This window comes from Schistocerca americana, chromosome 10 (genome assembly GCF_021461395.2).
Source record: "Schistocerca americana isolate TAMUIC-IGC-003095 chromosome 10, iqSchAmer2.1, whole genome shotgun sequence".
NCBI classification, from domain to species: Eukaryota; Metazoa; Arthropoda; class Insecta; order Orthoptera; family Acrididae; genus Schistocerca; species Schistocerca americana.
The window spans coordinates 163,558,820-163,571,252 of record NC_060128.1 but is presented as its reverse complement, the minus strand read 5'-3'; the positions used below and the strand labels follow the sequence as shown (position 1 = coordinate 163,571,252).

Here is a 12,433-nt window from a genome sequence, read left to right as displayed (position 1 = left end):
CCTTGTGAAATTATGCCAGATATGCTCGAAATCTGTGTCAGACACTCAGGGATGGCCTGGAAATTTGCCTTTTCACAAACAACTTATTTCTCAGAAATGTTCATGTCATCGTTTAATGCTCTGCGCTGTAGGAGGATCCACACCGTACCCAGTACAAAAGTCATGCTTAACAGTTATTATTGGCCTGCACTGCTCAAAAAGTAGACTACAAAATGCTTTCTGTTGGCCAGACACCATTCATACTAGAACTGAAGCTGACCCACGCTGCTGCTACCTACCAGGAATCCAGTAAAACTCAAGAGTTTGCTCTTTCCAACAGTATGCTGTTCACACACATATCTCAAATAACATACTAGTGATCAGTTTTTTTAAAATCAGATGATTCTTTTTTAAACACCCTGTATTGTTCATTTTGTAGATCACCAGCACAGACATCATCAAGTATATGAGCAACATCAGAAAAAATAAAATAAAAAACGTAGTAGGGTTCATAAACTTAGATTTAATGTTTATACTAACACACCTTTTTACTGAATGCTAGGCATTCACAAATTAAGACAATGATTTTATCATGTATCACAAAATAATTTTAAGCCAATGAAGAAAAGTAGTGGAGAAAACACACACACACACACGCACACACACACACACACACACACACACACACACACACACACACACACACACACACACACATCTTTCAATATTCATTTATACTGCTCCTATTATTACACTTCATGTGTATGATACCGAATTATATAGAATTCACATAATCTTGTATTAGTCATATGCACATAAAATCTAGATGAGTTAACAAAGTTGTCCACTTGACCCATTCTTGTAGTGCAACATGTAGCATGCTAGTTTGTGAGACATGAAGGTGACCCTGACCAGGATAGAACCCATACAATAGATTGATGACTATGGCTGGTGCACCAGCCAGGTTGAGTATGGTTCTTAGGCAGTTTCCCACACTCGTTTAGGAAAATGATGGTCTGGTCTCCATTTTTCACTTCAGAAACTATGGTACACAAATTGTTAAATATGATCACACCCACAGTGCAAAGCTTACAAAATTAACATACAGGGTGTGCACACAACTTCCCTCCCTTAGGTAGCTGATTGTGGTGACAGAAAGGGCATACAGCCACACAGTTAACTATAAATAAATTTGTCAAAACTTGAGTACAGTGCAGCCCACACCAGATGGGATAAACTAAACATTTGTCCACCACTCCTTGAACCTCCTTTCATTGATCTGTGCCTCTGAACTGTAGTAATGCTCCATATGTGAGACAAAAAGTAAAAAGGGGCATCTTGTCCAAAATGTTGTATTTTGAGCTATTGCAATTTTTACTTTCAGGGCTAGATAGGACGGTTCATGTTGTTGTTGTTGCTGTTGTGGTCTTCAGTCCTGAGACTGGTTTGATGCAGCTCTCCATGCTATTCTATCCTGTGCAAGCTTGTTCATCTCCCAGTACCTACTGCAGCCTACATCCTTCTGAATCTGCTTAGTGTATTCGTCTGTTGGTCTCCCTCTTCGATTTTTACCCTAAACACTGCCCTCATACTAAACTGGTGATCCCTTGATTCCTCAGAACATGTCCTACCAACCGATCCCTTCTTCTGGTCAAGTTGTGCCACAAACTTCTCTTCTCCCCAATCCTATTCAACACTTCCTCATTAGTTATGTGATCTACCCATCTAATCTTCAGCATTCTTCTGTAGCGCCACATTTCGAAATCTTCTATTCTCTTCTTGTCCAAAATATTTATCGTCCATGTATCACTTCCATTCGCGGCTACACTCCACTCCATCCAAAAACTTTCAGAAACGACTTCCTGACACATAAATCTTTTTTTTTTTTTTTTTTTTTTTTTTTTTTTTTTTTTTTTTTTTTTTTTGTCTACTGACTGGTTTGATGCGGCCCGCCACAAATTCTTTTCCTGTGCTAACCTCTTCAACTCAGAGTAGCACTTGCAACCTACATCCTCAATTATTTGTATTTGCTTGACGTATTCCAATCTCTGTCTTCCTCTACAGTTTTCGCCCTCTACAGCTCCCTCTAGTACCATGGAAGTCATTCCCTCATGTCTTAGCAGATGTCCTATCATCCTATCCCTTCTCCTTATCAGTGTTTTCCACATATTCCTTTCCTCTCCGATTCTGCGCAGAACCTCTTCATTCCTTACCTTATCAGTCCACCTAATTTTCAACATTCGTCTATAGCACCACATCTCAAATGCTTCGATTCTCTTCTGTTCCGGTTTTCCCACAGTCCATGTTTCACTACCATACAATGCTGTACTCCAGACGTACATCCTCAGAAATTTCTTCCTCAAATTAAGGCCGGTATTTGATATTAGTAGACTTCTCTTGGCCAGAAATGCCTTTTTTGCCATAGCGAGTTTGCTTTTGATGTCCTCCTTGCTCCGTCCGTCATTGGTTATTTTACTGCCTAGGTAGCAGAATTCCTTAACTTCATTGACTTCGTGACCATCAATCCTGATGTTAAGTTTCTTGCTGTTCTCATTTCTACTACTTCTCATTATCTTCGTCTTTCTCCGGTTTACTCTCAAACCATACTGTGTACTCATTCCGTTCAGCAGATCATTTAATTCTTCTTCACTTTCGCTCAGGATAGCAATGTCATCAGCGAATCGTATCATTGATATCCTTTCACCTTGTACTTTAATTCCACTCCTGAACCTTTCTTTTATTTCCATAATTGCTTCCTCGATGTACATATTGAAGAGTAGGGGCGAAAGGCTACAGCCTTGTCTTATGCCCTTCTTAATACGAGCACTTCGTTCTTGATCGTCCACTCTTATTCCTTCTTGGTTGTTGTACATATTGTATATGACCCGACTCTCCCTATAACTTACCCCTACTTTTTTCAGAATCTCGAACAGCTTGCACCATTTTATATTGTCGAACGCTTTTTCCAGGTCGACAAATTCTATGAAAGTGTCTTGATTTTTCCTTAGCCTTGCTTCCGTTATTAGCCGTAACGTCAGAATTGCCTCTCTCGTCCCTTTACTTTTCCTAAAGCCAAACTGATCGTCACCTAGCGCATTCTCAATTTTCTTTTCCATTCTTCTGTATATTATTCTTGTAAGCAGTTTCGATGCATGAGCTGTTAAGCTGATTGTGCGATAATTCTCGCACTTGTCAGCTCTTGCCATCTTCGGAATTGTGTGGATGATGCTTTTCCGAAAGTCAGATGTTATATCGCCAGACTCATATATTCTACACACCATCTTGAATAGTCGTTTTGTTGCCGCTTCCCCCAATGATTTTAGAAATTCTGATGGAATGTTATCTATCCCTTCTGCCTTATTTGACCATAAGTCCTCCAAAGCTCTTTTAAATTCCGATTCTAATACTGGATCCCCTATCTCTTCTAAATTGACTCCTGTTTCTTCTTCTATCACATCAGACAAATCTTCACCCTCATAGAGGCTTTCAATGTATTCTTTCCACCTATCTGCTCTCACCTCTGCATTTAACAGTGGAATTCCCGTTGCAGTCTTAATGTTACCACCGTTGCTTTTAATGTCACCAAAGGTTGTTTTGACTTTCCTGTATGCTGAGTCTGCCCTCCGACAATCATATCTTTTTCGATGTCTTCACATTTTTCCTGCAGCCATTTCGTGTTAGCTTCCCTGCACTTCCTATTTATTTCATTCCTCAGCGACTTGTATTTCTGTATTCCTGATTTTCCCGGAACATGTTTGTACTTCCTCCTTTCATCAATCAACTGAAGTATTTCTTCTGTTACCCATGGTTTTTTCGCAGCTACCTTCTTTGTATCTATGTTTTCCTCCCCAACTTCTGTGATGGCCCTTTTTAAAAAATGGTTCAAATGGCTCTGAGCACTATGGGACTTAACATCTACGGTCAGCAGTCCCCTAGAACTTACAACTACTTAAATCTAACTAACCTAAGGACATCACACAACACCCAGCCATCACGATGCAGAGAAAATCCCTGACCCCGCCGGGAATCGAACCCGGGAACCCGGGCGTGGGAAGCGAGAACGCTACCGCACGACCACGAGCTGCGGGCATGGCCCTTTTTAGAGATGTCCATTCCTCTTCAACTGTACTGTCTACTGCGCTATTCCTTATTGCTGTATCTATAGCGTTAGAGAACTTCAAACGTATCTCGTCATTCCTTAGTACTTCCGTATCCCACTTCTTTGCTTATTGATTCTTCCTGACTAATGTCTTGAACTTCAGCCTACTCTTCATCACTACTATATTGTGATCTGAGTCTATATCTGCTCCTTAAATCTATACTCGATGTTAACAAATTTCTCTTCTTCAGAAATGCTTTCCTTGCCATTGCCAGTCTACATTTTATATCCTCTCTACTTCGACCATCATCAGTTATTTTGCTCCCCAAATAGCAAAACTCCTTTACTACTTTGTCTCATTTCCTAATCTAATTCCCTCAGCATCACCTGACTTAATTCATAAGCTCATAAGGAAACATATTCTATCTCTAAATTTGAGTGAGTTATGTCAAGCTGAATATTGATGCTGGAAAATAGGTGTTTTGAGATAACACATTTTAAAATTTCAGTTTATTATCGTTGCAATTGTTTAACTTGAGCTATTTAAGGAACACAGATTAGCCTTAAAATGTGCTTGGTCACATGGTACAGAGCTTTACAATCGGCTCGTAGCTGTTGATCCCCAACACAAAAAAAAAAATTGGTACAGAGTTTTCAAAATTATCGTCCCTTCAGACCTATAGCACAATACGCTGTACGTACAGGGTGACAATTATTGAAATATATGAAATAAAAAAGCCATAGCATCTGAACGATTTGAGTTAGGATGTCCAAACTGCATGGTTTGCTGCAGGGCATGATGAGACTTTATGGTTTGGTTTAGCAATGGAGCCCATTTTCATTTGAATGGGTCCATCAGAAAGCAAAATTGGCACATTTGGGGACTGAGAATCCACATTTCGCCATCGAGAAGTCTCTTCACCCTCAACAGGTGACTATGTGGTGTGCAATGTCCAGTCACGGAATAATCGGTGACATATTCCTTGATGGCCCAGCGATTATCGAATGGTGTGTGAAGGTTTTGGAAGATGATTTCATCCCTGTTATCCAAAGTGACCCTGATTTCGCAAAGATTTGGTTGATGCAAGATGGACCTCAAGCCATCAAAGCAGGAAAGTCCTGGAGGAGCAGTTTGGGACCATATTCTGGCTCTGGGGTACCCAGAGGCCACTGCCATGAGCCGCAATTGGCCGCCATATTCTCCGAATCTGAACACAGCGATAATCCCAAAATCACCTCTGAGCTGGGAACAGCCATTCAAGAGGTCATCAACAGTATCGATGTTCCAACACCTCAGTGGGTCATGAAGAATTTTGCTATTCGTCTGCGCCACACCATTGCCAATGATGACAGGAATATCGAACATGTCATAACCTAAATCAAAATATCTGTAGTGACGTTTACATGTTGAATAAAGTTTGTAACTAAATTACATCATTTTTTTTTCATATAGTTCAATACTTCTCGCCCTGCAAACTTAAAACCACCCAAATTGTGAAATACTTTGCATACCTTTCACAGCCTTTTTCTTTTTTGGGAAAAATATTGGTATTTTTACTCTGTTATGGCATCTCTTAGACCAAAGTTTGATTATTAAGTCATTAATTGGATAAAAACCATCTAAAATTATGAATTCATGAAACCCCCAAAAATGCGTTACTGAGATACCATATTTGATAGTGGCCAAAGGATTTACTTACTACTTCTAAAATACTTGTGTCTGTAGGGGTTCAAGATAATTCACAAACAGCATTTTCGCCTCTTCCATTCTGGTTCTGGAATATCTGGCTGGTCAGGTTTTTCCTCAGGGTTCTTATTGCCATCGACTGGAGTTTCTGGTCCAGGTTCTGTTTCTACATCAGTACACAGATCGTCTTTTTATTTCCCTTTGCAGTAGGCCGTGATGTTTTTAAAAAGTAATCTTTTTGTAGTCTTGTCGTCCCTGCTGGAATTACTGCACCAGGAAACCCAATGGGTCCATTAACTTTAGGAAAGATGCGGTGCGCAAATTTATTTCTGTCATTGTTCATTTTTTGCAGTCTACACTAGCACTGTAGTTAACGACCAACTCGAAGTGTATATATTTGATGCTGTGAGGCAGTTTGTTATAAAAACAAAATTCAGTCTTTCATTCTCATCACATAAGCTATGTCTCCTCTGACCCGTGGTTCTGGGTGACTTCGAAATCCACGCCTTTTCCTAAACCTGTCCAGTCCTTTCCCTTCACCGCTCTTCCTTCCCCTTCTGCTGGAAGAAGGAGCCACTGGTTCTGAAAACTTGCGTAAGTATAACCTTCTTTTATGTGCATGTTCTGCAGCCGCTTGGTAATTGTTTTTTTATCTATCCAACTTCATTACGAGGTACTTTTTTTAGCATTTCAATTATTCAAGACATTTAGCCAGTCATATATATTCACAGTAACTGCTCCTTTTTCATTTCTAGCAGCAATAGCAGAATTAACAAATGTAATAGGTATAGGTTATAGCTGCTACAATAACGTGAGTTGTCAGTTGGCATTTACGGGTTGCCTACAGCGCATTGGTGACATCTGTAGGGAAAATATAACGCTCATATAAAAAGGGATCACCTGTCTTGTTTGGCATTACTGTATTCACAAAACATTCTTCTTTGTACAAAGCTACTTTGGGCTACTTAAAGGTCCTATAAAATTTAGGAGATCCTATTTTGTGAGACACTGCTTATGCGAGTTGCGGAAGGGGCCTCTTATGGGGGCAATGTTATTTCCCCATAAAAACAAGAAGTAAGAAGTTCTTTTCCACACGACTGGCATCGATTGCTTTTAATGATATTGTTGGCTCTTGTTGGATTCAAACAACTTTCAAATTGATACGTGTGTATACAGAATGAAGTAACGGCCCAACACAGTGCTTTAATAGCTATACCGATAGTCCTACTTTCTGCACAGGTACAAAATTCCACACTAAGTCTCCCGGGTTGTATCTCAGTGGTTGGTGTTTGGCGTTATAGCGCTTTTGGTCTTTCCCCTGGCATCCAGAGTCTGTATGTTAGCCAGCTGCCTTGCTTCTTCAGTCCTGTTGATGAGATTCTTCACATACTCCTCCTGTACATCCTCCAGCTGAAACAGGAGCAGTGTATCCATTGTCATTTTGGCCTCACGGCTGTGGAGCAGGAAGAACAGTGTGAAGACTGTAATGCTTTGTTTCGCAGTGCCTTATGGGAATACCTTGGCAGACAGTATTGTATCTCAATCTCTCCGTTCCACATCAGCCCACATTGAAAGCGTGTCTGACAGTGTCTTATTAATGCATCCTGTGACACCACTTCTGGGTGTGGCAGGCAGCTGTCACCCAGTGCGTTATATTACAATGTGAAATCACCTCTGGTACTAGTCACAACTGGAATACTTTCCCATGATCAGAGATCATCACATGGAATGCTCCATGCTGCAAAATGAGGTCGTCTACAAGGAACTTTGCAATTTCCATACCTTGAGCAATTGGCACAGCATAATGGGTGAGGTATTCAATGCAGACTGATTCCAGTTTGTCGCCTTTGGGAAACCCCCTAAGAGGTCGATTCCAGTTTTGGTCGAATGGTGCTGCAGCTGGTACCAAATGCTTAGAAGGTAACTGGGGCATATGCTTCCGTCACTGGCATTATTTAAGTCTAATGGATCAGAACAGACCTGGCCAGTGATATCCACTTCTGATTGTGTCTAGAGTCATCACGAATCCCAGATGACCAGATGTTGGAGCGACATGGAAAAATTTTAGGATAACTGGGATTATGGGCAATAATTTCTGCCCCAACGGATCCTAGCATATGTTTTACAATGTTCTGTTTTTAACTGGAATTCACCTTTGATCATTCCACCACCTTCAAGGCTTCTATGGTTTTCAACAATATTGGATCTTCCCCCCTGTTCAGCAGCAATGCCATTTAACGCATCGAACTGAGTGTCGGATCTGGCATTCTCAAACTCTCAATCAGTTTGATAAAAAATAACAATGAATCTTGCACACCCTTGTATATATTTCTGCAGATGTCTATGGATGGGAGGAGGGAGGAGAGGTAATAGCTAGGCATTGTGTACCTTACCCCACATGCTATAATGTGGCTTTTGGACACAAATGGAGTTGATGCTTGGAAATCAATGTAAGATGCTGATACGTCATTTGGTGACCAGAAGATGTGCACCAGCATTTCTGCTGCCTCAATGGGCAATTTCTTTCACTGAGTGTTTCTTCCAGCTCTAGGATTCAAACTCTCTACCTTGAGTGAACAATTGTATTTCACACACAGTGACCTAAGGCTGGACTTCTCGCTCCTGCCTCACCTCAAAGTAGTTGAGTGGCAGCTCTGTCAGATCCAGTTCGGTGAGTTTGTCCGCAGCACCCAGGAGAGATGTGTTGCTGATGGTGGAGATGGGGTTGCCGGCCAGCACCAGGCGGCGCAGGTGTGGGAGTGCGTGGGCTGCGGGCGGCACTGCCTGCACAACAGTCGAATGGGACACACTGTCAGATGGGGCACATCATCAAATGGATCAAACCGTCAAATGGGGCACACTGTCAAATGGGGCACACCACACGACAGAGGTAGGTCAGTGTCTGGTGACGACTGGGCCTGTTTTACCTGCAGTGCATTGTGGGCCAGCTCCAGGTGGCGCAGGTGGGACATGTTGGCCGCCAGGTCAGAGGGCAGCGTGGTCAGGATGTTGTTGGACAGCCGCAGAGTCCGCAGTGAGCTGAGTGCTAGGTCTGGCATGCTGGACAACGACACATTCTCCAGCCCCAACTCCAGCAGAGAGTCCTCCAGACCCTGTGAATACAGACAGCTCAGTACACACAATGGTACCAAAATACTCTCGTTCTCTGAATTTAGGACGAACAAAAGAAGCAATACACTGGGCAAGATAAAGCATGAAACGAATTTTCAATGTTAAAATTACAAGGGGGAAACAAACCACATTACACTGGACGCAAACTTGTAAAAGTCTAAGGTAGGGGAACGCTGCCTTACAAAAGGATACAAAAACTCCTTTGAGGATACGAAAATCTTGTCTCATACTTCATGGAATAAAAGAAAAGATGGAAATGTGGATATTTCATAGTTAATTCAATGGAGTCAGTGGCTATGATCTGTTTGAAGCTAGGAGCTGGGCTTTAGAGATGGAACGTTCACAAAGAACCAAAATTAGAAACTTTATTTCAAAGGGTATTGGTGGGGCTGTGTGCAGCCTCCTTTCCCACTGCGCCCCATAACTTTGGCCATAGGGGTAGGAGGAACTGCACCCTCTTCACAGATCATTTGCTGTTTTTCTGCACGAAAATCCCGCCCCAGTCGCCCAGGCATAGATAACATCCCAGCAGAAATACTGAAGGAAATTGGAGAATCAACAAAAGAGCACTTATAGTAATTGAAAAGCACCAGTTTGCTTTTGTTCTATAATATTACTTTTATTGTAAGCCGAAAACCGGTTTACAATAAAAGTAATATTGTAGAACAAAAGCAAACTGGTGCTTTTCATATATTATAATGTTGTTCTACCAAGAACTGACGGAAGATTCTGTTAAAAGAGTACTTACATAAACTTATTAAAGAGTACTATGAAGATGGAAAAGAACCACCTACAGATATGCTTAACATCAAAACAGTAATAATCCCCAAGAAAGGAAATTCTCTGGACTGTGAGAACTATAGAACTATCACCTTACTATCTCACACTTCGAAAAGAATGTTAAACATAAAAATAATAGAATAAGAAGGAAAATTGAGGCAAACCTAGGAGAAGACCAGTTTGGTTTCAGATCCGGAAAAGGAACTAGAGAGGCAATACTAGCTCTGAGGATGGTATTAGAAAGACGAATTGGAGTTAATAGGAAAATCTACTTCACCTGTATAGATTTACAAAAAGCATTTGACATGGTTAATTGTAAATAGTTATTCCGAACAATGAAGGAAATATATCTTGATAGGAGGGAGATAAGATTAATGTGGAACCTGTATAGAAGGCAGGAAGCAGAGATAGAAGTGAATGGTGTGAAGAAGAAGGCAAAAATAAGGACTCAGTAAAGGAAATGGAGTTTATGTTGCTAAAATTTGCCAAAATCCTAAAAGAATTTAATCTAAAAATAAATAAGAAGAAAACGAAAACTATGGTAGTAGAGAAGACAAAAGAAAATGGTAAAGTTAATATTAAACTAGGAGATGATGTTCTAGAGCAGGTTGAGAACTTCTGTTATTTGGGGAGCACAATCACTGACGACAATAAATGTATCACAGATATAAAGAAAATAATAGCCTTGGATAAGCAAGCTTTCCAAAATAAAAGGAATTTACTAACACACAATCACATAATCCTAGTAAGAAGGAAACAGTTTGCCAAAACTTTTGTCTGGAGTGTCTCAACATACGGATGTGAAGACGAAAACAAGCTGGGTAGATAGAAAAAGTAATGAGCAGGTCTTAAGAGAAGTTGGTTGGTTGTTTTTGGGGAAGGAGACCAGACAGCGAGGTCATCGGTCTCATCGGATTAGGGAAGGATGGGGAAGGAAGTCGGCCGTGCCCTTTGAAAGGAACCATCCCGGCATTTGCCTGGAGCGATTTAGGGAAATCACGGAAAACCTAAATCAGGATGGCCGACGTGGGATTGAACCGTCGTCCTCCCGAATGCGAGTCCAGTGTCTAACCACTGCGCCACCTCACTCGGTTCTCTTAAGAGAAGTGAATGAGAACAGAGCGCTGCTAAATTATATACGAAGAAGAAAATAAAAAACGATATGGCACATAATGAGACACAATCAGTTCCTAAAGAACGTATTTGAAGGAAAAGTTTTAGGGGAGAAACCAAGAGACAGGCGAAGAGCAACGTATTTTAATAACATCAAAGAAGATATGGGGATAAAATCGTATGAAGAATTGAAGAGGATGACGTGGCTAACTCGACAAGGTATAGCCTTTAGTTTACGATGATGATGATGTCGGCCTTACTGCACCAGTAGTAAGACAGATCATTACTGTATGACAGCCATACGTGGGCCTACGCCAATGAGTCATCTCCTGAGGAAGAACGTGGTGAATGATCTTTAAAGCTCGAGTTTGAATTCAGACATGACGCAGATTGAACATGAAAATAGTCAACATCATGTTAACCTAATTTGCCCGTATCACCCATACTCCTCAGATAACAGATTGCCTGATCTAGGAGACAAATGAAGTTCAATTCCACAAAAGATATGAATCCATTGATATGCACCATAAACGAGGGATCAGAATTCTTGTTTAAGACATCCATAAATTTACTAGAGAGCAATCACCAACCTGGAAGCAACGGCCCCTGGAGTCCAGCAGCAGCTCCGGGTTGTGGCTGAGGTCCAGCGACGCGAGCCTGGCCAGTGTGGAGAAGGTAGCATCCTCGACGCGCACCAGCCGGTTGTGGGACAGGTCGAGGCGCGCCAGCGACTGCAACACCACCACACCACCCCTGACGTGCCTGGACTTCCAAACCACTGCCAGCGCAACCACCACTACAGCACAGCTACACGACCACTGACATGCCTGAGCCCCAGTGCAATGCAAGCAGAACTACCACTACAGCTTAGCTACACAACCTCTCCCTCAGCCTCCTTGCATTATCAATTCAGTTAGGTAATATATATTCTACAGAATTCAAAAGAAAGTAAGAAAAGTGTCTCTTACGAGATTCGAACTTGTTGAAACAGTGCTTTCATTCCATTTTTTTGGAACGAAAACCGTAGTTACAAGTTTGGTACTGACTGTCAGCAAGACACTGTGTATATAAATTACGTAGTGTTTATGTTAAAGAGAATACAGTAAATATGCACTGATCATGATATAAGAAGTACATACGCTGAGGTCGTGGGACGCCTCCTAATATCGTGTCGCATCTCCTTTTACCTGGCTTAGTGCATGGGCTCAGTGAGTCTATGGGAGCACCCTACCGAAATACTGAGCCTTACTGCTCCTTTCGCCGTCTATAATCTCGAAAGTATTGCAGGTGGAGGATTTTGTGCACGAACTGATGTCTCGTTATGTTACATAAATATTCGGTGGGGTTCATCTCAGGCGATCTGGGTGGCCAAACCATTCACTCTGATTACCCAGAATGTTCTTCAAACCAGTCACGAACAACTGCAATCCGATGACAAGGGTTATCGTTGAGCCGTGGTAAAAATTGCTGTTTTGAAGAGCGCGCTGCAGCGCATAGTGTAACGCAGTCGCTTTCCGTTTCTGGCGGGGGCGCCGCTGAGGCAATCGCAGCTTTGGTGTCTCCCTCTGGTGGGAAAGGGGAAAAGTTGCCTGTTTACGTGCATTTAAGGGGCGCTATGAGCTCCGCAGCCGGTGAGTCTGACA

The 12,433-nt window shown here is 41.7% G+C and overlaps 1 protein-coding gene across 1 annotated transcript in view; it reads right to left on the bottom strand.

Annotated features, from left to right (window-relative positions):
- The window catches only part of LOC124552498 (chaoptin), a 231,614-nt gene that overhangs the window by 47,092 nt on the left and 172,089 nt on the right, over nt 1-12,433 (bottom strand). Inside the window, exons 12-14 of the mRNA XM_047126782.1 lie at nt 11,381-11,521; nt 8,693-8,878; nt 8,397-8,549 (exon numbers count right to left, since the gene is read on the bottom strand). Coding sequence (XP_046982738.1) covers nt 8,397-8,549; nt 8,693-8,878; nt 11,381-11,521 — 480 coding nt within the window. The remainder of the gene's footprint in view (nt 1-8,396; nt 8,550-8,692; nt 8,879-11,380; nt 11,522-12,433) is intronic.